At 45.0% G+C, this 25,738-nt stretch overlaps 2 protein-coding genes and 1 long non-coding RNA gene across 6 annotated transcripts in view; 1 reads left to right on the forward strand and 2 right to left on the reverse strand.

The window, feature by feature from the left end:
• Positions 1-767: 767 nt before the first annotated feature.
• LOC102528587 (uncharacterized) lies at positions 768-7,870 on the reverse strand. Of its 2 annotated transcripts, XM_072941094.1 has the most exons (4): positions 7,469-7,870; positions 7,029-7,158; positions 3,727-5,157; positions 768-2,632 (listed from the first exon to the last, which is right to left on the reverse strand). In XM_072941094.1, exons 1-4 carry the CDS (start codon positions 7,685-7,687, stop codon positions 2,607-2,609), a joined length of 1,806 nt encoding a protein of 601 aa, XP_072797195.1. In that variant the 5' UTR covers positions 7,688-7,870; the 3' UTR covers positions 768-2,606. The 2 variants fall into 2 exon arrangements, with proteins under 2 accessions (XP_072797195.1, XP_072797196.1); XM_072941095.1 differs by having other exon boundaries at positions 768-5,154.
• Positions 7,871-13,231: 5,361 nt separating this feature from the next.
• LOC116277866 (uncharacterized) lies at positions 13,232-21,188 on the reverse strand. 2 transcript variants are annotated; one of them, XR_012060608.1, is made up of 3 exons: positions 20,922-21,188; positions 15,963-16,122; positions 13,232-13,692 (listed from the first exon to the last, which is right to left on the reverse strand). It is a non-coding gene; the product is annotated as an uncharacterized lncRNA (long non-coding RNA). The 2 variants fall into 2 exon arrangements; XR_004187302.2 differs by lacking the exon at positions 13,232-13,692 and adding an exon at positions 14,162-14,376 and having other exon boundaries at positions 20,922-21,174.
• Positions 21,189-21,312: 124 nt separating this feature from the next.
• LOC102535243 (zinc finger protein with KRAB and SCAN domains 7-like) overlaps positions 21,313-25,738 on the forward strand; it is a 99,378-nt gene continuing 94,952 nt past the window's right edge. For both annotated transcript variants that reach the window (XM_072941105.1, XM_072941097.1), the window contains exons 1-2: positions 21,313-21,451; positions 23,008-23,548. In XM_072941105.1, the coding sequence (XP_072797206.1) occupies positions 23,126-23,548 (423 nt within the window). In that variant the 5' untranslated portion in view covers positions 21,313-21,451; positions 23,008-23,125. The remainder of the gene's footprint in view (positions 21,452-23,007; positions 23,549-25,738) is intronic.

The following is a 25,738-nucleotide window of genomic DNA, read 5'->3' on the forward strand; positions in this document are numbered from 1 at the left end:
CAACATAGAATGTCTATCCTGTAACTGTCCCAGTTTTGTATTTTGGAAGCACACAATTCCTCTGGTTTCATAGGTTCACAGCTGGAGAAGAACTTTGCTTCAGGATGAAATGTAGTTCCAGTCTCACCCCTATGTGACTTAGATGATATTTAGATGAGATTTTGGACTTCAGATTTTAGAGTTAATGCTGAACCGAGGTTAAGACTCTGGGGCTGTTGGGATGGAATTAACTTATTTTGAAAATGAGAAGGCCATGAATTTGAGGGAACCAGAGGCAGAATTTATGGACTGAATGTTTGCCTCCTTGAAATTGATGTGTTAAAGCCCTAATCCCTAGGGTGATGGTATGCAGAGATGGGCCTTTGGGAAGTAACTGGGGTGAGATGAGTTTATGTGGGTGGGGCACTCATGATAGAATCAATGTCCTATTAGAAAAGGAAGAGACAGAGAGCTGCTCTCTTTCTTCACAATGTGAGGATAAAGCAAGAAAGCAGCTGTCTCAGCCTTCACAATTGTGAGGAATAAACATGTCATTTAAGCCACCCAGCCTGTATTTTGTTAGAGCAAACCAAATGAAGACAGTTGCTAAAGATATGTCCCTCTCAATCCCCTTCCTCCCAAAAAGGGATCAGGCCCAGTTATGTGTATGCTTCAAAGAAAAATTCCCACATTATGCAAACTTTTCCAGGTAATAAAAGAGAAAAGTTCCAAATTCATTTGGCAAAGCAAACTGAATCTAGTCCTGTACTTTAAAAATAAAAGCACCATGAATAAAGAGATTTTATTTTAGGAACGGAAGGGAAAAAAAGTCAATTATTTGGAAATTTGCCAACAAAATCGATCACAAAAAGAATAAAGGACGTGACCCATAAAATCACACCAACAGATTTTTTTTTTAAATTTGGATAGAACTTAGCATCCATTCCTAATATAAACTTAAGTATAAAGTATAATAATAATCTGCTATAGTATATACTATGCCAAGCACTGTTTCAAGTGCCTCACACTTATGAATTAATTTTACCCTCATGGCCCTATGAGGTAGCTAGCTCCATTTTACACTTGGAAGACAAAAGGAAGCTAAGTGACTTTCCCAGGATCAAACACCTAAAGGAAGTGGTGGAGGCAGGATTCGAACCAAGGGTATCAGGCACAAAATCTGTGCTCTTAACCACTGTAACATGTTGCTTCTTCTAAAATAGGAATAGAAGAAAACTTCCTAAACACAGTAGAATATTTATCAGAAACAATGAGGGTGAACCCCATATAAAAATGAAATGCTAAACGCATTTCTCTTGAAAGTTAGGAACAAGGCATGGAATGCATGTTAACCACTATTTAACTTTTTTTTTTAAGTATCTGAGCTAATGCATGACATAAGTGACACACAGATTGGAAATTAAGAGCGCGCTAGTCATTATTTATTATATACCTAGAAAAGCTAGGAAATGAAACTAAAAAAAAAACTCTTAAAAAATAATGCAGCAAGGTAATTAAATTGGATCCAGATAAAAAAATTTTAAATCAGTAATTTTTTAAATACTAGCAATAACCAACAGAAATTAAGATGTGGCTTTCAAATGTAGCCCTTTTTCTTCCAACCAAGAGCCTGAGTGCTTTTCTAGGAATTGAGGACATTGCTACCGAGCACACATCCCAGGCTGGTGGTGGTCAGGTACCAGAGTTGTGAATAGTGCTGGATCTCTCCTTTCAGAGACCTAGTGTGGTGGGTATGAGCAGAACCAGAAGACAAGATTACAACATTCAACAGGCAGGGGCTTCCTCTGAAGGCAGGACCAGTCATGTTCACATCAGGGTAGAGGGATGGACCTGTGTGCTCACATGGGGTTAGGCTCTTCCCTGGAATCTGAGAGCTCCCAAAGTAAAACACATTAAAAAAAAAGAAAGCCCTATCTGGATATCTTGTTTTTTAAAAAGTGAAAATGAACACCAAAAATACAGCCACAGCAGTATTTAAATTTCAAAATACACAAAAATGGCAAATTTCCAGTCCTGTCCTTGGTTCAGCAATTTTTCAGGCCCCCAATAAATGTTCTTTCTAACCTTGTCTGAGATATCTCATCTAATCTAATTCTTATCTTCTCGAGCCTCAACTCTCTTCCCTTTCTTCTCCACTGTCTCAGAGACATAAATCAGAGCCCAGAAATCTCTCCCCTCCAGGTTACCTGACTCTGCCCCTCTAGCCTCCTCCTCCACCCCTCCACACTGCCCAGCAGGAAGGGGAGGATGCCAGAGGCCACCCCCTGAGCACTGACGCCCTACTGCAAAGGTGGAAAGAAAAAACTGATGTCTGATATTTATATGACTGTAGAAGAGGAAATCCCCTGAAAAGATTTTGTTTCTTACGCCTTTGAGGTATGAAGGTTGGCCCAGAAGATAACCACAGTAATTAGGGGTACACCTCTCACCTTGAAACCAGATGACAGTTGCAGGCAGACAGAACTAATTGGTAAGGAAATCAGAAGAGACTCTATTAATCTTGTCACAAACTTCATTACTGTTGATTCCAATCACACAAGAACGGTCCCACAGCCATGAAAGTCGAGTCGTCTCTGCAGTAAATTGTGATGCTGTTCTTAACTTGTTTAGTTAGGCAGCAGGGTGGAGAAAGCTAGATCAGAACCAGAGTCAGCGTTCAGGGCAAAGTACTTATCAGTGGAACAAGACTGCTGCCCCCAATACCTAGATACACACACACACTTGCACATGCTCAAACGCAAATCCATTATCTCTTGGAGGTTGAAGTAATAATGGTTAAGACTCTCAAGGACACATGTGGAAGATACGAATGAGGCCTTTGTATGTGATATTCTATGATACCCATCTCTGGAAGTTTTAGGTCTGGTGGTAGAAGGGTTTATGCCCACTTTAAGCATGGTTCAGTTGGAGAGGTAGGTTTTTAAAAGTTATTTAACAACTAACATATGCAAAGGATTATCTATTTGCTAAAAGAAATAGATACCATACCCAATCTCAAACCCTACACTATTAGTATGAAAGCACACGCATATGTATTAGGTTGTGAATTGACAAGGCAATTTCCTAATAATTGCAAATTATAGCACAGGCTAATTAAAAGCACTGAGGTCAAATAAACAGAGGTTAGGAGCACTTAAAGGAGCATTTTGGAAAAAAGAAACATTTGAAGATGAAAGTCTTTCAGACATGGTCTGGATCTTAAAGGTTCAAAAGACATAGATTAGCAAAATGGAAGAAGAAAAGGTTCTATAGGTAGAGAACACAAGTGATAAGGGTCTAGATTAGAGTAGTTCAAATGGGCCACACCCAAGAAGCAGAAAAGAATGAATCAGAGTGTTGGAGAATGACTTAATGTCAATGGTAAAAATGGAGGAGGTGGAATAGAGTAAGGAAATCTCTCTGTCCTTGAGAAGTACATATTCTAATATGGGACACAAAACTGAGAAATGAGATAGATTTTTAAACAGTTTAAAGAAAGAAAGAAAGAAAGAAACCTACAAGCAGATGATATGTGTAGTTCCTAACTTCCCCTATAGTGGGGGCAGGACTGCACTGTTACTCCCACTCTCCCACCTTCATGACCTAGCAGGAAGTATTTAGGGACGGACCACTTTGATTAGCATTTCCAAGAGGAGACCAAGGTGAGCACGCTTCTTATATAGAACCGTAACTCAAAGTTCCTTGCTGCATGGAGAATCACACCTTAAGAAATGGACCGAGCCAGACCTGAGTGCTTCTCTCCAGTGTGAGTTCGCTGGTGGTGATTAAAAGTGGAACGCTGACTGAAGGCTTTCCCACACTCAATACACTCATAGGGTTTCTCTCCAGTGTGAACTCTCTGATGCACAGTGAGTTGTGAGCTGTCACGAAAGGCTTTGCCACAATCTTTGCATTTATAGGGTTTCTCTCCAGTATGGGTTCTCTGATGTACCATAAGGCTAGAATTATGACTGAAGACCTTCCCACACACATTACATTCATAAGGTTTCTCACCAGTGTGAATTCTCTGGTGTATAATGAGGTATGAGTTTTGATTGAAGGATTTTCCACACTCATTGCATTTATAAGGCTTTTCACCAGTGTGAAGTCTCTGATGTCGAATGAGACATTTACTCAGACTGAATGCCTTACCACACTCATTACATTCAAAAGGTTTTTCTCCAGTATGAATTCGCTCATGGTCAGCAAGTTGAGAGATCTGATTGAAGGCTTTCCCACACTCACTGCATTTGTATGGTTTTTCCCCAGTGTGGAGGCTCTGATGTCGAATAAGACATTTACTCCGACTAAAGGCCTTGCCACATTCATTACACTCATAAGGTTTCTCCCCGGTGTGGATTCTCTGATGGTCAATAAGATTTCTGTTAGAACAGAAAGCTTTCCCACACTCATTACACTTGTAAGGTTTCTCACCAGTGTGAAGTACCTGATGTCGGACAAGGCTTTTATTCCGACTAAAGACTGCTCCACACTCATTGCATCCATATGGTTTCTCCCCAGTATGGGTTCTTTGATGGTCAAAGAGTTTAGAACTTTCATTGAAAGCTTTTCCACATTCGTTACATTTATATGGTTTCTCCCCAGTGTGGAGTCTCTGGTGCTGAATGAGATGGGAGCTGTGACGATACGTCTTTCCACAAGCACTACATTCATAGGGCTTTTCCCCTGTGTGGATTCTCAGATGAACTATGAGCTGAGAAGTCTGCCTGAAGGTCTTGCCACACTCATTACACTCATAGGGTTTCTCTCCAGTGTGGATTCTCTGATGCCCAATGAGGTGTGAACTCCAATTAAAAGCTTTGCCGCATTCATCACATCGATAGAATTTCTGTCCCTTCAGAACTTCTTGATCTTCTGCAGGACTGGAGGACAGATCTGGATGGTCCCCAAGATCCTTATATTCATCACATCCATCTTTTGTGGATTTTTTTTCATCCTGCTGTGTTATTTCCAAGAAATCACTTTCCAGTCTGCTCCCTTCTTCATCAGAGGGTTGTGTTCCTAACTTCTCTAAAGCGTCTTCACAGGCATCTCCAGCTCCTGGTCCTCCAGGAAGTACTCCATACAGTACTCCTGAGGTCCTATCAGGTGACTCTGATCCTTTAGAAATCGCCTGCTTTGGAGGCAACTCTGAACTCTCCATCCTTTTCTCACCTGCTGCCAAAAGAAAAGAGAAAACACCTTTTACTCATTTCTTGTCCTACTGAGGAAAGGTAATCTCTAGGAGTCTATGTATCTGAAAAAAATTTCACATTATGAAATAAGGAATGAGGAGAAACATTGAGAACAGAAGAGAAAATGTGAAATAGCTCAAATTTCCCTTCATGCACAGAAAGACAAAGAGGGGAAGCTAGTCAGTAGAGAAGGTAGCAGAAGAGCTATCAGGACAGACATATGTTGAGCCAGCATGGCGAAGTGAGCAGATCAACTGGAAGGCAAGAGACCAGACTGTAAAGCATGTTGTAATTTTCCAGAAGTTGTGATGTGACCTTAGTAAAATCATGAACTTTATAAGGTCCCTTCCAACCATGACATCATATGGTTCCACAGTTCTCAGCAAAGATGCTGGGGAGACATAGGGGTGGCAAATAACTCAAACCAAATAGTGCGGGCAAGTATAATTAGGAGAAAGTGTAAAAAAAGAGGTGTTTCTAGTTTTACAGAATAGTGACAATATTTGGAGAAGCCATGGGTTCAGAAATGCTGGAGGAAGTACTGCAGGGGACAGCAGAGGTCTAAAGTGGGGATCACCTAGTCCCTGGAGCACTGGATTGGCAGGTGCCAGCACTGCATTCCTATAAAAATTAACAAAGGCAGTAATATTACATATGAATCAAAGTCAAAATATGTTTTTTGTATTTTGATCATCTGGAATCATAACGAGACTGAACAGCTAAGTATATGTTTTTGAATCCTGGAATTTTTTAATACAAAAGTTGGGAGAAGGCAGAGAAATCATGGTCATACCTGAACACAAAAATACTGGTTCCTTTCAATCACATCTTAACCAAGGCCACAAGCCATCATACTATTCTAGCATACTGAAAGTTAACTAGCACAACACTGTAAATCAACTATACTTTAATTAAAAGAAAAAAGAAAGTTAAATATATCTGGCTCTTTGATTCATACTTCCACCCTCTCCAGAGAAGGCTACTGTCCTAGACTTGTCAATCCCAGAACCTGCCCTGGCAGGAAGCCGGCCTGCCCCAGTCTTTCCTGAAGGGAGGTAAGGCAACCATGCTTCGTGCCAAGCAACCCAGCTCATCCCACGATGGACAACAGGTGCCTGGACCAGGGCCCAGCACGAGGCCCAAGGGCAGCTTATCTGTCATCGGCCTCTGCACGGCCTGGGCCAAAGTTCTGCCCAAACAAGGATAATATTTAATGGCTAAGCCACCCTTGGAGTCTCTCTGTATATAAATTCTGAACTCAAAGTAGGACAAGATGAAGGAAACTACAAGTAGGAACCAAAGCTGAAATGATGCACAGAGAGAAGGCAAGCCAGTAGGAGCCTCAGCAAGCAGAGCATCTGAAGGAACAGAAAGGCTAACTAAGAGGAGCTCTGAGTGGGACAAAAGATTCAGAGTGAAGAGAATGGGTGTCAGCGGGAGGAGAAAACAGATATGCAGGGCGCAGCTGTCTCAATCACACTGCCGGGAAAACCCTCTCACTTCTGCTGCTGAGGCTCCCTGGCTCCTCGGTCCCTGCAAGGCTTTGTTTCCGGAAGTCTAGTCTAACTGGTCGCTTTGTTCAGGGTTTCCATTCCTTTAGCTTTATCCTAAGTACCTTAGCTCATTACTTACAACAACTGAATGGCTCTCTTTTCCCAGGTCAATTAATAATGAAGTAAAGAGAATGTTAATAACCATTAAAGTGGGTGACGGTGCAAGGAGGTTCACTTTACTCTTCTCTCCACTTTCTCTGTGTTTGCTTATGTTGTCATAATATAAAGTCAAAACAGAAAAATACAGCAAAGAACATGTAAAGAAGGCAGGCTCTAAGCTACTGGGGAACAGAATCATTACCCAGGGAGGCCAGGCTGCGGTAGTTTTCCGGCATGGCGTTCTTCCGGTACAGGGCTCTCTGGCTGAGCGCTGGCCCTTTCCACTTCTTCTGAGTATAGTCCACGGACAGGAGCTCAGACTCCGCAGCCACCTGGAAAGACAAGCTGCTACTGCTCAGGGACACTGGCAGCCTCAAGGGCAGAGTCATCAGGGGTGCCGGGAGCGCAGGGTCGGGGCCCTGGTGGTAAAAGGGGCGGGGAGGGAGGGAAGCTGGGAGGACACATCTACAAGGACAAGTCCAGGGCAGGGTCGAGTCCATGAACTCAGCAGGTGGACCAGCTCCCGGAGCGCAGTCAGGCAGGGAAGCCACAGGAGCCGTCTCAGAACTGGCCGCAGCCGCAGCCCTGCAGATGAGCTCAACCTACTCCTGGGCCACAGACTTGGGAACTCAGGGAGCTCACCTGGGGCCTGACCATCCGAGGCTCGGCTGCCGCTGCGTGGTCTCCTGAGTCCCCTGCTTGGGGAAGGACAGGCACTGGGGAAGCACGCCGAGCTGAGGGAGGAAGGAAAGCTCTGAGTGGGACGAGCCCTGCTCTTGGCTCCAATGAGCTCTGTATCCAGTGAGTGGATTCAGGAGAACCCAGCAGCTGCACACACACTGAGCCTCCTCCCTGTTCCATGAAGGTGCCATCCTGTGTGAGCTGTGAGTTTTTCCTGGAGACACAGAAGGTTCCTGCTCAAACAGAAGGGGCGCTCCTTCCCACCGTCTCTCTGCGACTCTGGAAGGAAACTACACTTCTGACCACTTGCTCTCCCATGGCTTCCCCAGCACTGGCCTCCTGCCTGCCCCTCACCTCTCTGCCCCGCATTCCTGGCTTCTCTTCCCGCCCCTGGTTATGGACACTGCAGGGGCTGAGGCCTCAGAGCCTCCCATTCCCTCTGTCAGAGGGCTCAGTCTCTAATGCCACCCTCAGAGCTCCTAGTTCTCTCCTCCACATCAACCACAAGCTTCTAATAGCCTGTTAGGCATTTCCTCTGGCGTTCCACATTGGCACAAAGTCAGTGTAAAAAAATGCATCTCCTTATCATTTTCATTTTCTATCTTCTCAAGTTTTATTAATGATTCCAAAGATTGGTCCAAATCTCTAAATCACTCCCTCTTGTCTAAAAAGATAAATATTCCTCAGATATTCAGATTCAACACGATCCCTTTCAGAAAACCAGCTGACCAATTTGCAGATAGTGATGAGCTGATAATTGAAATTCACTGAAAATTCAAGCATCTTAGCACAAGGAAAAAGAAACTTGAAAAATAAAAATAAGCTGAAGGACTCACAATTCACAATTTCAAAAATTACTTGACAAAGTGGCACTCATCAAGACAGTGTGATGTTAGCATAAAGATAGGAATATTTCCGTGAAATAGATCAAAAGCCCAGAAATAAACCCATACATTTATAGTCATCTTATTTTTGACGGAAGTCCCAAGACCACACTTTTCAACAAATGGTGCTGGGATAACTGGATGTACACATGCAAAGAGTGAAGTTAGACCTCTACCTCAAGCTACATTTGAAAATTCTATGGACAGCAGGCCTTGGCACCTCTTGCAAAGTGGCCCCATTGCTCTGTGTACCAACTCATGTGATGGTAGGCTTCCCCTGAGAGCATGGAACCCTTCACCTCCCAAACTCTCAAGCAAGTTTTTAAAAAAATCACTCACTTCACCCATAATTAAAACAGAGGCCAGTATCTCTTACATTTGCTACAAACCAATACCTATTCAAGGTCTCCTGGACTCAGCAAGTGCTGCTGGACTGACAAAAGAGAGATGATGTAAACTGAGATGGGAAGAAGGCCCACACCAGAAAGCATGTCATCATTCAGATAAAAAAAGTACAGCGGGGATACAAGGCCATCGAGAGACAACTGAAGGACTATTTGGGGACCTGTGTGCTGAGGAGGCTGCTGAAGTTTTGGCAGAGAAATGAAACTCTGCTGTGAAAGAAGGGGGCAGGGTAAGGAAAATAAGCACACAGAGGAAACAAGGACGAAGGAAAATAGAGAAGTGATAAGGTACATAAGGGAAGGCCTGCAGAAAGAGACTTGAGGACACAACCACCAAAGGAGGCTGGAGAGGAAAGGGTGCTCCCGGGGCAGGAGGGGCAGGCTCCGTCCTCCTGAGCTCCAGCAGCACCAGCAGGAGCAGGGACAGCTGCTCAGGAGCAAGCTGAGAGTCCGAGGAAGAGGGAGAGACTTGCCCAGGCAAATCTGCAGAACACACTGGAGAAGAAAAAGAGACTCAAGTATGAAAGAACTAGAATCCTGCTCAGGGGAAAGAGAAACAGGCACTGAGGCTCAAGAGAATGAAATGGAGGCCAAAGAGAAGCATCTGGAAGAAACGCACCTAGTGGGAAACAAAAAGGCACTGACCTATCTCAGGCAGTTGAGACACACAGCGAAACGAACACCAAAAATAAGCGTCCAAGATGACATGAAGCAGCTGCTGCAGAAATGTCCCAAGAGGTCAGTGAAGTATTTCTAAAGAGGTGATGAGAAGACAGACCAACACAAAAATGAGGCCAAATGCCTGTGGATACAGCAGAAGATTCCAGCCCTTTTAGCCCAGCCTCCACAACCATGAACACAGACAGAAGCTAATGACTCCCTGGGCCTTTCAAACTCAGAATGAAAGCGCCACAGCACAGTAAAGAGATGGGGGCCAGTGAGCCAAAACTGCCCAATTAAATTCAGGTATCCTAGTGCCTCAGGGTTCCTCCCATGTCCCAGCTAGCTTTCAGGGACAGAAGAAAAGCTTCACACTCATCAGCTTGTTAAGATTATACCACAAATGTGAGCCCCAGGCCTGGGGAGCAACCTGAGATGGATCAGCCCTCTTGCCCCCTACAGCTTCATGCATTCACCCAGTTTCATTCCCAAATGAAAATGCTGGGAAAATCCCAAGCAATCCCATGGGCGTTTTTCAGGACACTTTCTTCATCATCTCATAGGCAATGTAATTTTAATTTCCTTTGAATTCCTCATTAAGGAGTCTCTAATTCTCATGTTTTTCCGCCCACTGAGATGGTACATAAGGTTTATTGTATACACTGGTAATAAACAAACAAGTTTCCAAGATAATCGCCACTAAAGGAAGATTGCTTCCAGCACATATTTAAAATATTAAAATTATATTTATATCAACTTGCCAGTTAAGATATGAGTCAAACCGAGTGGCCCAAATCTGGTTTCTAAATACCATTCTCCAATAAATGGAACCAGGGATTCTTGGAGAAATAGTTGACTCCAGGGCTGGGGGACATGAAATAAAGCGAAACCAGGGTCAACTTGAAAGAGCTCCCAACAGCCAAAGCCAGAATAATTTAACTAACAAAATAAATAATGTTATACCACATTATACCCAAAAAGTAAACACCTAACGTCACACCCTGATGTAACGGATATAATCACAACAACAAAAGGGAAATAAGGTACAACTCTTCCTCATTAAGAATTTCAGTTAAGAGAACAAAAAACGAAGGGAAAGGCTCCTGGAAGAGCATCACAGTAATAACTGCTGCAGGCAAGATTTACCAAGAAATGCTAATTCGTGGGTGAAAGTTGAGGAGAAACAGGGTTTTTCTATGCAAAGTCTCAAGGTAGCTTCCTCAAAATCATTGCTAATTACAAAAGAAAGACAGTAACTTTATAGTGGTCAAACCTGGCAGAAATACTGGATCAAGATTAACGTGACCAGGAAGAAGACCCACCAACATTACCCTCAATCTAAGCAGGACAGTATCTGACAAAACCAAATCGATGGTCATTCTAATAATACAAGCAAGAAATTCTTAAAAAAGACACTGATGCACCCTGGATAAATCAGCAGTTTAATTAATGAACCAGTGTAAACTTCTTAAGTTTGATGACTGCACTATGACTGTGCAAGATATTACCTTTAGGCAAACCAAGCAGACAATAAGAGAATTCTGTACAGTTCTGACACCCTCTGTGAGGCTACAATTATTCAAAATAAAAAGTTTTAAAAATTGAAGATGTTTGAGTTGTTAATGTGTTTTTTATATCTATCTAGAAATATTAATATCTAGTTATTAAGTATTAACTTGGCAATAAGGGTATTAAATTCTGTCGATTCCTATTATCTGCAATTTGGACTCATCCTTTTACTAATTTAATAAATACTTACTGAGCACCTACTAAGTCTGAGGCACTAAGGTTTTTGCAGTGAATTAAGCAGACAAAAGGCACTGCCCTGAGCAGCTTACAAGATAGACAAGGACAGGTGCCATGTAGTGTAATAAAACAAGGAAGGAGGATAAGAGGTCTAAGACCAGGGAAGGAAAAGTATAAGCTCAAAAACCCAGTCCTGTGGAGCACATAATGACTCACCTTAGGGAACTTTTTCAGACTGTTTCTCATATTAAAAATACTGAACACAGCGAAGTAACATAAGTTATATCTTACTACACTACCTGTGTTTTTGGTCTGGAGCATGACGTCATAGAATGCTCATGCACTAATACTTCCTGGAAACCAGGAGCCACAGAAACTTAACGATGGCATGGTTACTATTTTTTATGCTTCTGTCGGTTTCCCTTTAAGTACATATTGAGATTTATCTTCGAAACATTCTCATCTTTTTAGCCTACTTTTTAAACCAACATTTGTCTGCTTTCCTTCAGCATTAATAATAATATGTAAGTGCAGCCTCATTTGTCAGTCCCTGAATACACACACAGATATACACACGTGCTTAAGAAATACAACTTCCCTGAAATCCTTAAGCAAATTACAGCCTAAACTACCACTTCCTTGCAAGTTAAGCAACCTAGTATTAATGAGTTGTCAGACTGGCAAACTTTTGAAACAGGAAGGTGTTCTTTCCTTGCCACCCTTAACTTTATGAAGAACATTTTCTGATTTCATAGGTCTATGGAAGTTAGAAGACAGCAAAATGGTTTTAGGTTAGTGCTGTTACCTTTGCTTAAAAACTGCGATTTATAAATACTACACTTTCGTTTTGAAAACGGACACAATTACCCTAATATTTTGCTGTTTTTATGCACAAATGTCACTTGCTTCAGCATTTACAGCTTCATGTAATGTGTACTGTATGAAATAAACTACAAACAAAACGTCCTCTTTTACTTGTACTTGCAAATATGTTTTAGTGTTGTCATAATGTTGGCACCAATTTTAACCAATATATCAACAAATGCATTCTGCAAGTTGATAAAATTTTCAAAACACGATAGTATGAATATATTTAGTGCCACTGAATTATGCAGTTTAGAATGGTTAAAATGGTAAATGTTTAGGTATCATAGTAAATGTTATGTACATATTATCACACTATTGTTTTATTACAATACTAAAAAAAGTTTTTAAAAGCAATAGTACGATCCTACTTCGTAATAAAAAATTAACATATACATATAAGAGTTTGCCAAATTATGCACAAATTTTAAATTGTCAGGAAGCCTCCAGATGTAAACATTAACGGACAGCGGTTACTTTTATCTTTCTTACGCTCACCGCGTCATCTAATTGTCTGTAATGAGTCCGCTTTGTTTGCATAATTGGGAGAAGTGATAAAACAGAAACTATTATTCCAAATTCTCGCCCGGGGCGCCCGGGCAGCAAAACGCTGGCAGATACATCCTCACCGCAGCTCCCAGACCAGACCCCGACCCCGGGACAGCCTCGAGGCCGAGCCTCACCCGCCGCCCCTATTCCACACCCGGGAACCCCACGCCCACACCGCAGCCCGCGACACCCGCCCTCCTCGCCGGGCCGCTCACCGACTCCGGGCGCCGCGCGACGTGTGTCTCTTGACTGTACCACCCACCTGGCGTCGCGCACGCGCATCGCCGCCAAGGGCCTCTCTAGGAGGCTGGGAGGGCCGACGTCTCGCCTTCTCCCGGACCCCAGCTCCATGCTAGGCGGCCTCCCAGCCCAGCCCGGAGGCTTGTTCCCGACACCCTTTACCTAACCCACAGGACGCCTGCCTTCTGTTCGTGCCCCAGAGCGCTTGTCTTGTTTTCCTACATCCCTCCAAATGTGTGTTCAGGCCTTCCCTCCAGGGTTCCCTCCCACCCTGGGAAGAATGGGGTCAAAGCTGTTACGGAGCCCCAGCTGCATGGGTGGGCCCAGCTGGAGCCTATCCTTGCCAGGTGTCACTGGGTCAACTGAATGATCCCAAGTTCGGCGGAACAGAAATTTTATTCATTGATCAAAGAATGAGGACAAGAGCGCTCCTGTTCTAAAGGCCCCTTCCCCTTGAGGGAGTGAAGCAGGCAACATTTAAGGGGCAAGAGATGGATCTGCCATCAGAATTTCAGGAAGGATGTGGAGATTTCCAGAAACAGCCAGAGCATGAGCAGTCCTTGGGGCTCCCTTGCATATGACCTAATTGTGCCTAGCAAAGCTAAAGTCTGCACTTTGGGCAGAGATCCCAGCATGGTAATGAAGCAAGGCAACTTTGGGACACTGTCTCATCTGTACAAGTCCTGCCATTGTGGTCAGGCTGCAACCAGTTCATGGCAGTTGACTCTTGCCACCTTGGGTCATTCTGGCTTGGGCTGGTCCTGTGATTTTGCTTGTATGATCTTCTGCTCTAGTTTCTGTTAAGCAAGCACAACTGTGGGAATAGGTTAACATTGTGCTGTGGAAACAAAAACAGAAAGCAGGTTAACCTCTGAAGAGGTGGGTCTCTTCCAGTGACAAAGGTAGAATCAAAATAGGAACCAGCAAGATCTAGCTGACCAGGCTGGCAGGGAGGAACTGTTAAAGGGACCACTCATTACTCCCTGGGGCCTTCTTCAATGAGGGGAACCAGATCCTAAGGGAGGCTCTGTTCCAGGGCAGTCTCTTCCCCCATCATCATGACAATCAGGGGTACTGGCTCATTCCCAGCCCACAAGCACACAAAATATTATCTTCCCACAGACCAGCTCTTTTCTTTTATGGTGAGTTCTAACGAGGTTCACCTAGTGGCTGAACAATGGTACTGTTTGCCAATATGTGGAATCCTGGAGGTGTTAGTGGGCGGGGAAGCCTGCTAAAAGGGGGAAAACCCCAAAGAGTAGGTTCTTATCTTCTGGCTGTGAAAGAGTTCACAGTGGAGACAAAGGGGCAGCATGAAAGCCATTTTATTGCTCAAAAGAGGAAGACATGAGTGGAAACACACTCGGGTGGGGGAACATAAGCTCAGGTGGCTTGATGTAAAAAGCCCCCTTTTAAGTCTCAGCTGGGTCCTTTTATTTGTCTTCTTTGATAGTTCTTGTTCTCTTTGGCTGCCCCTTTCCTGCATGCTTTCCAATTTGTTTTGCTCTGTGTAACAAACACTCTGCAAAAGCAAGGTCAGATAACTAGAGACCCTCAAACACTGTGGTAAAGCTAGGTTAAGCAAGCAAGTCAAGCAAGTGGGCTCCTTAAACAACATGGATTTATAAATCAGATCATGTCAGGGCTTTGTGTTTCTTCAGGGTAGCTTTTTCCATTATCCAAGCAAAAGTACCACCTAAGACCAACTATAGGTTAATTTTAAACAGATTCATTTTAAACCTTCAAAGAAGTCTCTAGCCAACAGGTCCTGGTTTCTATTCCCTAGCTCCCTGCCTCCTTCAGAGGAATAGAGAAACATTACTCCTGATCACTTCATCAGAGATCCAGCCTGGCCTCCAGAACACTCCTCTGAGGAAGGAGAAAATCACTCAGGAAGTTCTGCATGCTTACTCTGTAGAAATATTAGTGGGTAGAACATGGGAGTTACTGGGGCACAGAAGTAATCTTCTGGATACTCAGAAAAGATTAGGTTTCCCCTGGAAGATCTCCAAGTGCATCCTGGAGGTCTCCTATGTGAAGGGAATTTACAAGTTCCCTGGAGTATCAGGGTTTAGCCTCTTGGATCTCTCCTCATTGTTCAACTAGCAATAAGAAATGTAAGTATCACGTGTCCTTTAAAGTGATGGAAAAGCAGGATCATCAGGGGACATTATGGGAGCTTAGGGGGCACACAGATTTTATACATCTAAACTAGAGATCAGGTCACTGCTTTTTAATTCCTTACACTTTACAATACTGAACAGAAGTAACAACCTCCCCCTCCAAAAAGTGTATCTCTTCACCTTTGATCATATTTTTCCTTCTCCCCCCAAACCTGTCTAATTCCTACTTAAAGGCTCAACTCAGTGCTATTCCTTCTGAGGCTGCTTCTGATCCCTTCAAGATCAGTCCTTTCTGTGGAGTGGGCTGGCACCCTCACCCCTGGGCTCTCTGTGTGGCTGGAGCCTGTTGACACCGTAACCCCTACTCCTCACTGCAGGACACTTTGTATTCCTGCATTTCTGAAAGATATAAAACAACTTCTCTTGATGTGTGTTTACTCTAACAAAACTCATCTCCCAGTACCTTAGGCGGACAGGCCTCACATCCTGCCCTTATCAAAGTCGTAAAACCTATTGTTCAGAGAAGTCCCTGACAAATCTTACAACCAATCGTACCTGCACACGAATTGACCATGCAGCCCCTGCTCCTTGTGTGCACAGTCCCCTCCCCCCAATAAAAGACCCTGCACCCCCGTTCCTGGGGCTCAGGCAGGCACCTCTCACCTGTGTGGCCCACTATTACCTATTGCAGCATCCCTATTAAACCTTCCTAAACTCTTCTCGGTCTCTAGTAATTCTTTACCAACCTGCGTGTCACCGTCACGGTGTTGTGTGCCCATACCACTTTCCTTGGCTCTCTGAACTTCTCCCTTTGCTATCAGATACTGTCTTTCGTTAGTCACCTTTATCTGCTTCCCCTTGCCCTAAATATTTCCAAGACCCAATTTTATTCTCATCTCCCTCCTTGAATCCAAAGTTTCTTGCACAAGTGTTTTTGTTATCTTTGTATAGTGCTTAACAGGACATGTCAAAACTCACAACTTACCTCACTCAGTTCTTCCAACTCTGAGTAAGCAGTCATGGATTGTTTTTTGTTTTTGTTTTTCCATTTCACAAATGAAGAAACTCAGTGGATATATAACTTGCCGGAAGCCGCAAATGCGAGATGGTAAGTGGCAGAGTAGGGGGTCTTCCATACCTAAAGGCTGAAAAATTCCAGTCTATGTTTGATGCTTCCGGAAAAATGTGGATTTCAAATCGTAAGTCCAATAATACCCAGAAACTGAAGGATTACAATCAAGAGCATAAAGTTCGTTACTCCAAAACCAAAACTGTGCTTTAGGAGAATCAAGGTCACAGACACTGGGTCAGAAAAAGAGACAAGGCCTCTGAAATGGAAGGCAGGAGGTCTCGGTTCAAACCCCTCCATGGGCCTGTTTCACCATCACTAAAATAGCAAGGTGGTGGCTGGACTAGTGATCCTTCGTGCAGTCCACGAGTCCTTGCTAACAACCCGGGTGACTGAGAGCTGTGGGTAGGATAGGCTAAAAACGCTCCTTCCACTTGGCAGATGTGCAGCACAAAGGGTCAAAGGCTGAGCTGGAGGTCAGATAGTGAGTCAGGATTACACACCCAGGAAAGGGATTTAGCCAAACAAAGTACAGGGAGTTTAGTGCCCTCCGGCAAGGAAGCACGAAGTGAGCAGTATTAGGTCGGGAGGCAGAGTACTGCCTTCCCACCAAACGCCGTAGGGGATGTGCTGGGATCCCCGGAAATTTCCCGCCACTCTCTGGGCCTGTTTCATCATGTGTGTCACAAGTGAGGGTCAATACCAGCGCCAAGAGCGGGCAGGGACAGGCCGGGAAGGCGGCTCCTACAACGGGGACCCGAACGGGGCTCAGCAGCGTGCTCGAACCCCAGCACATCTGCCAGGGACTTGGGTAGTTCCTGAACAAACATACGCCGGAAGCGAGTTCCTCTACGGTCGTTGGACCCTGGGAGCAACTTCCGGTACCGTCTAGGAAGCTGGGAGGCCTTCGTATCTCGTTGGTCTCCGCGCCAGGGATTGGCTCCTCGCGGGATCGCAGGACCCGAGTCCTGAAGAAAGACCAAGACCATCCCTTCTCCGAGTCTATCGCAAGGCCATGTTTTGTGATTATGGGTGACCCTCCTCGTGCTTGTAACAGGGCCTGACACACCATTAGCAGGAAGAAATCTGAGTAATTAAAGAACAGGAATGAATGAAGGCAAGAGAGAGGGAGAGAGCATCTTACAATAGGAAAAAGAGGAGGAAGGAAGGTCTATAGATCTGAATTCAAAACCTTCCTTGTCCTTTTCTGCCAATAAAATGTTATCCAGGTAGCAGGACGTTTGCCAAGGCTCAAAATTCTCCCCTGCAAACTAACGATTCTGTATTACAGAGGCATTGGAGTGGCAAAGCAGATTAACAATGGATGTCCCAACCTCTTTCCTTACAGGCGCCTCAATATAGCCGGTAATCGCAGCCCAGACTGATCAGATTCCTTCCCTCCTTAAAAAGCCTTCACTGTAGCCTGGATCAAGGATACATTTCTTAGAGATTAATCCAGGCTCTGTGTTGAACACCAGGGAAACAAAGGTGGGCTGACCTTGTCTTCCAGCCAAGAAGACAGATACTAAAACCAACCAAGCTTGGAGTTTATGCCTCAGGACTCCACTGTGAACCAGAGAGACACGGTGTCAGCCCACATAAGGCTTACTGTGAAGGGGGGAGGCTGACAAGGAAACAGTGTTAACATGGTGTGACAAATAAGGGGCTGTAACAAGCACATGGCAGGCCACCACAGGAGTACAAAGGAAGGAGCACCTAATCCAAGTGGGGAGATGGGGTACAGGGAAGTCTTCCTGGAGGAGGGGTTTCTCAGCTAAGTCTTGAACGGCAAGTAGAAGCTTTCAAAGTGATAGGACAGTGTCTCTGCTCTCTTGGCTAGAGCTTGGGCCTCATCTCCTCCAATTCAAGCGCAGTACCTGGGGTTTCCTGCCCATATTACTGATACAGGAAAATGTGGGGCATGAGAGGATGGCCATGTCTCAGGTCCCATTTGAGTCCCTAGGATGTTCCCCATCAAGTGAGGGTCCTTGGCTTCACACAGGAAAGAATTCAAGAGTGTGCCATAGTTGAGTAAAAGTGGATTTTTTTAAGTGGATTAATTCTGAGAGATGCACATTCCATAGACCAAGTGTAGGCCATCTAAGAAGGCCAGAAAAGCCACGAGGCATGGGGGTAGCTGTTTAGTTTAAAGTAAGGGTAGATACACACTCCATAGACAGAGTGCAGATCATCTCAAAAGGCAAGAGAAAGGCCAGAAGGTGCAGGGTTTTTAGTTTTTATGAGCTCAGTTATTTCATATACTAGCAAGTGGGAGGATTATTCCAACTAGTTTGGGGAAAGGGTGGGGATTCCCATAAATTGGGCCACCACCCACTTTTTGACCTTTTATGACCAGCCTCAGAACTGTCATGGTGCCTGTGGGAGTGCCATTTAGTATGCTAATATATTACAGTGAGTGTAAAATGAAGGTCAAGTTCTACTGGAAGTCAAATCTCCTGCCATCTTGGGCATTAAGGTCTACTGAGAGTTGAATCTTCCGCCATCTTGGTGTAATTGCTGTGTCATTCCTTTAATGATTGTGCCCTGCCCCCTTCCCTCCTGTCTCATTACAACTCCCCCTCCCTACCCCAGGTGGGGGGTTCTAGGACTCTCCCACCTTATTTTTAGAGTATGTAAGGGTGTCGTGGCTGTTGAAAAGAGGACTATCCACATGGATGATGTCAGAAAGTCTGAGGGGTTTGGAGACAAAGAATCTCCAGACCTGACTGTGTTCCTCTCTTTGTGGTCTCCTTAAATCCAAAAGGTCCCTAGGAACATCCTTCTCACAGTTGCCCTGACCCCAGGCAGGACTTAACACAGGGAAGGGGACAGTGGTGATGCAGAGCAGAACAGTAAGTGGTAGAGGTATTTTCTTTTGCTCTGTTGTTGTTATTAATACATGTAAATGGGACAAAGACTCGGCAATAATCTGGATACAAGGTATGAAGATGAGAGGAAATATGATACTAGAAAACACCTATAATACCTGCAATGTGCCAGGCATCATTCTAAATGCATTTTATATGTATGTATGTATGCATGTATGTATATATATATAAATAATCTCATTCAATTCTCATATCAACTCTATGATTTAGGTACTAGTACTATCTTTATTTCACAGATAAGGAAGCTGCAGCACAGAGAGGTTGAGTAGCTTGCCTATGGTCAACCAGCTCAAGGTATGACATCCAGGGTTCTAGTTTTAGTTTGGGCTCTTGGATGAATGACAGTGCCCTTTACAGTGATGGGAACATGGGTGGAGCTTTAGAGTTGGGGACAGATGGTGAGATCTGCTTCAGACATATAGAATTGGGTTACCTGTTCTGATAGCTTGCATACCAAGTGTGACCATTTCCCAGGGAGGTCAGGGTAGTGCTTCCTCAGGTCTTCTGGAATTGTCTTTGGCCGAAATATACATGTCCCAAGGTGTTATATGAGAGGCCATTATGGAGCATGTCTTCCCCACTGGGACTCAAGCCAGTCAAGGTAGGTTAGATCCACAGCGCTGGCCACAGAGGAACCTATAAAGTCTGGACACACTGCCCAGATCAAGGTGGCCTTCACAGACAATGAAAGCCAACCATCTGGGCATGAAACAGCTCTAAAGAATGAGAAGATGCAATCTTATTTCCTAGATTCTTTGTCTCTTATATACGAGGCAGTCAGAACTGCAGGACAACACATGGTCAGGAAAACCTGGAAACCAGAGCTGACAGTATTTTGGCCTGGCCTTAAGAAATGTCCTGCTCAAGAACCCTGAGACTCTGAGGCCTTAATGAGCCAATGTGCCACATCCAGTGCCAATGTCTAGGACCAGTGGCAGAAGCTAGGAACAGATAAACAAAACCTCCCTGAGAGGTTCCCAAATGTAGAGGGTGACCTTGATATCAGAAGGCCACTCACCAGGCTCAGTAGGCAAAGACTGATCCAAGAGACCTCTTTGAAGACTGTAAAAACACTGCAGTAGGTCTCCTGATATTTGTGTTTCTGTCCTGGCTTGTGCAGAGATGTGAGGGATATGTGTCAGGTCCAGAGGTAGGCCTGGTAAGCTCAGAACACCCTTGGGATATTGCTAATGGCCTGGGCAGCCCAGGAGATCCTTACTTTGGACCCTGTAAAGGATCTACTTGTTGGGCTACAGCAAATTACACACAGTTAACTCCATTGGAAAGTGGCTGTTCTATTCCCTGCCCTTTGGTTTCTTTCTCTTTGGAATGTCAGTTTTTCTTGAACATTTTTTTTTCATTTGTCCTTTAACTGCCTCAACTTTCAGAGGCTTTTCCTTAGCTCCATATATCATTTGTTTTCTGGGGTTGTGCCTCCAGGGCCTCCTCAATCATGTTAGCAGCAAGGACCTGTTCACATCCGGCTTCTCTATACAAACCGGCCTTCCAGGTGAAGTCCACGTGGGTAACACCTGCTTCCCAGATACCAGACCAGACAACTGAACCTAGGTTATGTTTTCCCCATACTTTCTCACTTTTTATCGGCTTCTTGGCCCTTCCTAGGGGGCCTCTACTTGGGCATCGGTGTGCTGGTTCTGTTTTAGTATAGATTAACTACATCTACAGGCTCAACCTCTGGGCTCATTTCTTCATTAGTAAGACGGAGATACATACCTGTTGCTCATTTCACTTAGGCTTATACTGGGTGAAAACGCCTTGGGCATCGCATATAGTATAATAACTCAATGCTCAGGTTATGTCAGGCCTTTTGCTGTGTAGTGTCCGTCTGTTACCCTTTTGAGCGCTCACAGCCCAGTGAAGAGCTCACAGCCCTTTTTCAGATGAAAAAACAGGCTCAGAGGTTGGGTATCTTTCCCAAGATCACCAGGAAGGGAAGGGGCAGAGCTGGGGTCAGGGTAGCCCATACCTTGAATGGTCTGAGGGTGGCACGTGCACAGCCTGAGACTTCAGTTGAGGTGCCGCCTCCGCTGCCATCACTGTGTCCGGGCCCCGCCTGCAGTGGGAGGTCCCGGAGCCCAAGGTGACTCAGGCTCTCCGGGCGCGGGGGGCGCGCGCGCCCACCTTTACGACCGAGACTTCCGGGATCCTGGAGGGGCCGGAAGTGTGAGCTCTCTCGCTTCCGGCTCGGCCATTGTTTTCGCTTCTGCCAGCCGCGGCGGTGTCCGGCGCCGACGGGTCGCCGCCGCGGTGCCCCGATGAGCGGACCCGGGGAGGGGAGAGAGGTGCTACTGGGGCCGGAGCCGCGGCCGCCCACAGCCCAGGTCGTTGACGCGGGCCCTACCCACGCTTCGCCCCCGCGGCCGGCGGCGCGGTCCCCTTGACTCTCAGAAGCCGCCCGATGTAGAGCGCCTCTTTGTCCCAGTGCCCTGACCAGCCGTGGCTGGCACGGAGCCCGGCACCTGTGGGTACAGCGATGAACAGGGCAGACGTGGCCAGGTGAGCGGCGCCGCTGAAGCCTAGTTGAACCCGAAACGTAGACGAGCGTTTTCCCAGCCTTGCGCTGGGAGACAGCACGAAGCGTCAGAAGTGGGTCAGACCCACTCGGACTTTGGAACGTGAAGTAAGATTTGGAGACTTCAATCCATCTGAGATAAGGGACTGAGCATTTGGAGCAGTAAGTGAAGTAGGAAAATGGCCAGAACTTTGTATGTATGTGGGATCTCTGAGCAGAGTTCACAGATTTTAAGTCTTAGTCTTTTTTAAAGACGTTGAGGTCTAGAGAGAAGTAGCTTACCCAGGGTACCAAGATGCGTGGTGAATGGGAAGCATAGCACAGATGCCCTAGTTACCACTAAAGTGCTGATTTTCAGAGTTTTACAATATGTAAACTGGATAAAAGTCCCCCTCCCCGCAACTTCAGTATCCGATAGATGAACCTCATTCATTCGTTTACCAGATATGTGCCTCTGTATATCAAGTACACACACGTACAAACATGACTGGGAACCAGCTCTGCTCTTTGAGTTCTCCGGAAAGTGGGGGAGTCAGCCGTGCAAATTATAAACAGAATGTGAGAAGTGCTCTAGCAGAGGTTTGAATGAAAAAGAGGTATTGTGAGTTCATTGAAGCAATAACCAACCACACTTAAGCCAGGAGAGAACAGCAAGGCTTTCTAGGGGAGATTGATTGAGTAGAAAAGGGTCTGGCATTTCTGACTCCATAGGGTTCCTTTCCTTTTGTGGCCATCCAGCAATTTGGAAGGTGTGAATGGTGAGTTGTGCAAAAAGTATTTAAAATACTGTTTTAGTGAGACAGATAGAGAGGAAGACCACCAGCTCTCCTTGCATGGGCAATCAGGAATGCCTTCAAGAGGAAATGACAAATCTCATTCTCCCAGATGAGACCCAAGACTTCTGGTTCTTGCCAAATGATCAGAAGTTTGTCAGAAGTTTCAGAAGAAGAAAAATCCAAACAGAAAGAATGTGTATAGCTTCCAGCTGTGTCTAGAAATTTAGTCCCAAGTTATCTTTATTTCACATCTTTATTTCACAAAAGAGAAGAGTAGAAGCATTTTGAGCATGTACTTCCAACACAGCTTTATTTATAAGTTAATGATATGTATTGTTTCACAAATTTCAATGCCCATTATAAAACTTCCAAGAAATGGAGTTAAGTAACAATTTAGTATTTTCTGATGCACCTTTTGGATTATCTTGCATATCCCACATTTGGAGATTATTGCTGGCGTTCTAGCCTGGGTACCTCGGGAAAATGGTAGAGGATATGGCTACAACAGAGGCCTCAGGCCAGATTGTGAAGGGCTGTGAATGCTAGGCATAGACTTTTAGGTTTTATTATGTAGCTGATGGGAACCACTGGGGTTTTAAAAAAGGAAGTCACTTGGACAGATGCTTGGACAAACTGGCCTGGTTGTGCTCCTTTTTTTTTTTTTTCCTGTAGCTTTGCTTTTTTTTTTTAACTGTGGAGGGTCTGTCATCAGCCTGGGGCTGAACACTCTGGGGACTCTGATTTCTCTCTTTATGTTTCTATAGATGACACTCCCATCCCCCTACCTCCCCAACTCTGAAAACAGCTTCTAAGACCTGAATTACAGACCATCATTTTAATCGGACAAACTGCAACCAAAATAAGTTTCTCTTGGGGGTCAGAATGGCCACTCAAGGCAGAGGAACTCTAGACCTCATCACTAGGGGTGCTGTTCTCCAGAAGCAGGAGGGGTGCCTGCCGGTGAAGCAGGAGCCAGGGAGCCAGACCTGGGGACAGAGCTGCAGTCTCCAAAAGAATCACCCTCCCGTCTGTGAAATTTTCCGGCTGCACTTCAGGCAGTTATGTTATCACGAGATGTCTGGACCACAGGAGGCACTGAGCCGGCTCCGGGAGCTCTGCCGCTGGTGGCTGATGCCAGAGGTGCACACTAAAGAGCAGATCCTGGAGCTGCTGGTGCTGGAGCAGTTCCTGAGCATCCTACCCGGGGAGCTCCGGACCTGGGTGCAGCTGCATCACCCTGAGAGTGGGGAGGAGGCTGTGGCTGTAGTGGAGGATTTCCAGCGACACATCAGTGGACCAGGAGAGGTGAGCAGTTGAGTCTAGAATGGCATCTGGAACCATTCTTTACTGCTTGATGTAGCCTGGGAATAGGCATTCTCCATTCCTGAGGCTCTAGGCTGGTTTGCCTTTAGAATTCCCGAGCCATTTCCATGTATAAAAGGGAAAGAGTTGTGTGCTCCCAGCCTTCAACAAAAATGCAGATCCCAGCCAAGCTGTGTGGATTACTTTGTGCATACTATGTCAAGAACCTAGCTTCAGCCTGGAAATCCACACAGAGCTCCTGACAGGCAGAGGATCTGCACTGGTTAGAGTGGGGGAGCATGGTGGGGAGAGGTAGACTTTTGGGTATGCTGACAGCATGGGCCCTCATCTGAGAAGTTCTCATTACTCACTTCCTCGGACGTCTCAGTCAATTTGCTCTTTTCCTGCCTTTTAGGTTCCTTTTGAGGGGTGACATTTCTGGGCCTCATCATTATTTGTTCCTTTTCTAGTCTTCCAAACCCAACTGGGATCTTTTTACTGCTTTAATTCTAATTTTGATTTTCCATATTTTCTGGGGTTTTCTCAAATTTTAAGCCAGGGTAACTCAAATTAGGGGAGAAGCTGGAGAGTCAGAAGTGTGATGACAGTGGGAAATCTGGCTTCTAGGATCACAGAGCTAACTGCCCAGTGACCATGTGTGTCGGTCAGGGTACAGCCAGAGAAGTAAAACCAGTATGAAATTATATATATTGTTAGAAAGTGGCTTATGTGATTGTGAGAGCTGGCAAGTCAAGTTAGAAATTTATAGGGCAGGCTGTCAGGAAGGACAGGCTAGAACTCTTGGACGCAGGCTGAAGCTGCTGTCCATAGGCAGAATTTCTTCATGGAACTTTCAGCTCTGATTTTAAGGGCTTATAACTGATTGAATCAGGCCCATTCAGATTATTTAGGATAACTTCCTTTACTTAAAGTAAGCTGATTATGGATTTTAATCAGTTGTACAAAATACCATCACAGCAACACCTATATTGACATCAAAAGACCATCACCCCATGGATGAGTCATTTCTTCCCAATGAGTCTCCAATTGCTTCCTTGTAACTGAGCCGGATGGATCAGGGTCCCCTCTACTTTTACTCCGTTGTGCTTTACCAAGGAGAATGTGGAATGTACATGAAATTTCCTGAGTACCCAGCACATCATTTTATTCAGTGCTTTTTGAAAAATGTTGATACCCATGCCTAGGGAATCAGTTCTACTGGATTAAAGTCATAGAGCTAGACATTTTTCCAGGAGTATCAGCCAATGCCCGTTTGGCAGTATCAACTCTATTGTCAGCCTTTGTTTCTTTGTGTAAACAGGTAAACACAGGAATACATTAACCATCCCCAGGGGCTAGAGAGCAACCAAGCCCAACCATAGGCAAAGACAAGTGGCTGAGGAAGTGTTCAGAGTGCTATTTAATGAGGAGGGTAGAAGAAAAATTTCTCTATATCCTACCTTCTTTTGCTTAAGCAGAAGGGAACGTTCCCTCCATTAAAACTGTCTTTTATCCAGGGAGCCTCAGAAAAAGGTGACTGAGTCACAAACCCAAGAGAGTGACTAAGAGTTGATGGTCAGGGCAGCTAAACACTCAGGGAGTCTTTGGACTCCATTTCTTACTCTGCCACTGTCATTAGCTCAAGTTTTTGGACGTGAAGACAGGAGCACAGGACTGTCTCACTTAGCCAGGCTCAGAAAATGTTTTTATGACTAAATGAAGAGACCAGCTTTTTCATGGCAGTTTGCCAAGAGGAGATTAAGGAATGTGATTCTGTTGAGCAGGAGTGAGCATGTGCACATGTGCACACTGGGACTGGAGAGTGTGGTAGTGTCATCCCAGCTGGGCTGCAGAATCATGCAGTTTGCAAAATGCTTTTACATCTTTTTTAATTTCAGCAGGCTTACAAGGTATGCAAATAGGAATCATTATCTCCACTTGACAGGCACTGCAAGTGCAGAAAGGTTAATTGACTCATCTGAGATAACAGAGCTAGGAAGCATTCCCTCTATCCACATGTGTGGGAACCAGGATTTTCCGTCTCCCTAGATTCTAAGCCACTACCGTTTCCCTAGTGTCTGGCTGTGGTATGCCATCTTGCAATGAAAATTGGAATGGACTTTTCCTGCCTGCGAGGTAAAGACACCTGTTTAGTCCTAGATAATAAACAGGAACTCTATCAGGATTTAGGCT

This window comes from Vicugna pacos, chromosome 17 (assembly GCF_048564905.1).
Source record: "Vicugna pacos chromosome 17, VicPac4, whole genome shotgun sequence".
NCBI lineage: Eukaryota > Metazoa > Chordata > Mammalia > Artiodactyla > Camelidae > Vicugna > Vicugna pacos.

Bases quoted from the DNA above. Each gene is read 5' to 3' on its own strand.
- LOC102528587 (XM_072941094.1), bottom strand. From the start codon at position 7,687: ATGGAACAGGGAGGAGGCTCAGTGTGTGTGCAGCTGCTGGGTTCTCCT. The intron at 7,159-7,468 runs GTGAGCTCCCTG...TTGTCTTTCCAG, and splicing joins CTCGGATGGTCAGGCCCCAG to GTGGCTGCGGAGTCTGAGCT. The intron at 5,158-7,028 runs GTAATGATTCTG...TTCTTTTGGCAG, and splicing joins CCGCAGCCTGGCCTCCCTGG to CAGGTGAGAAAAGGATGGAG.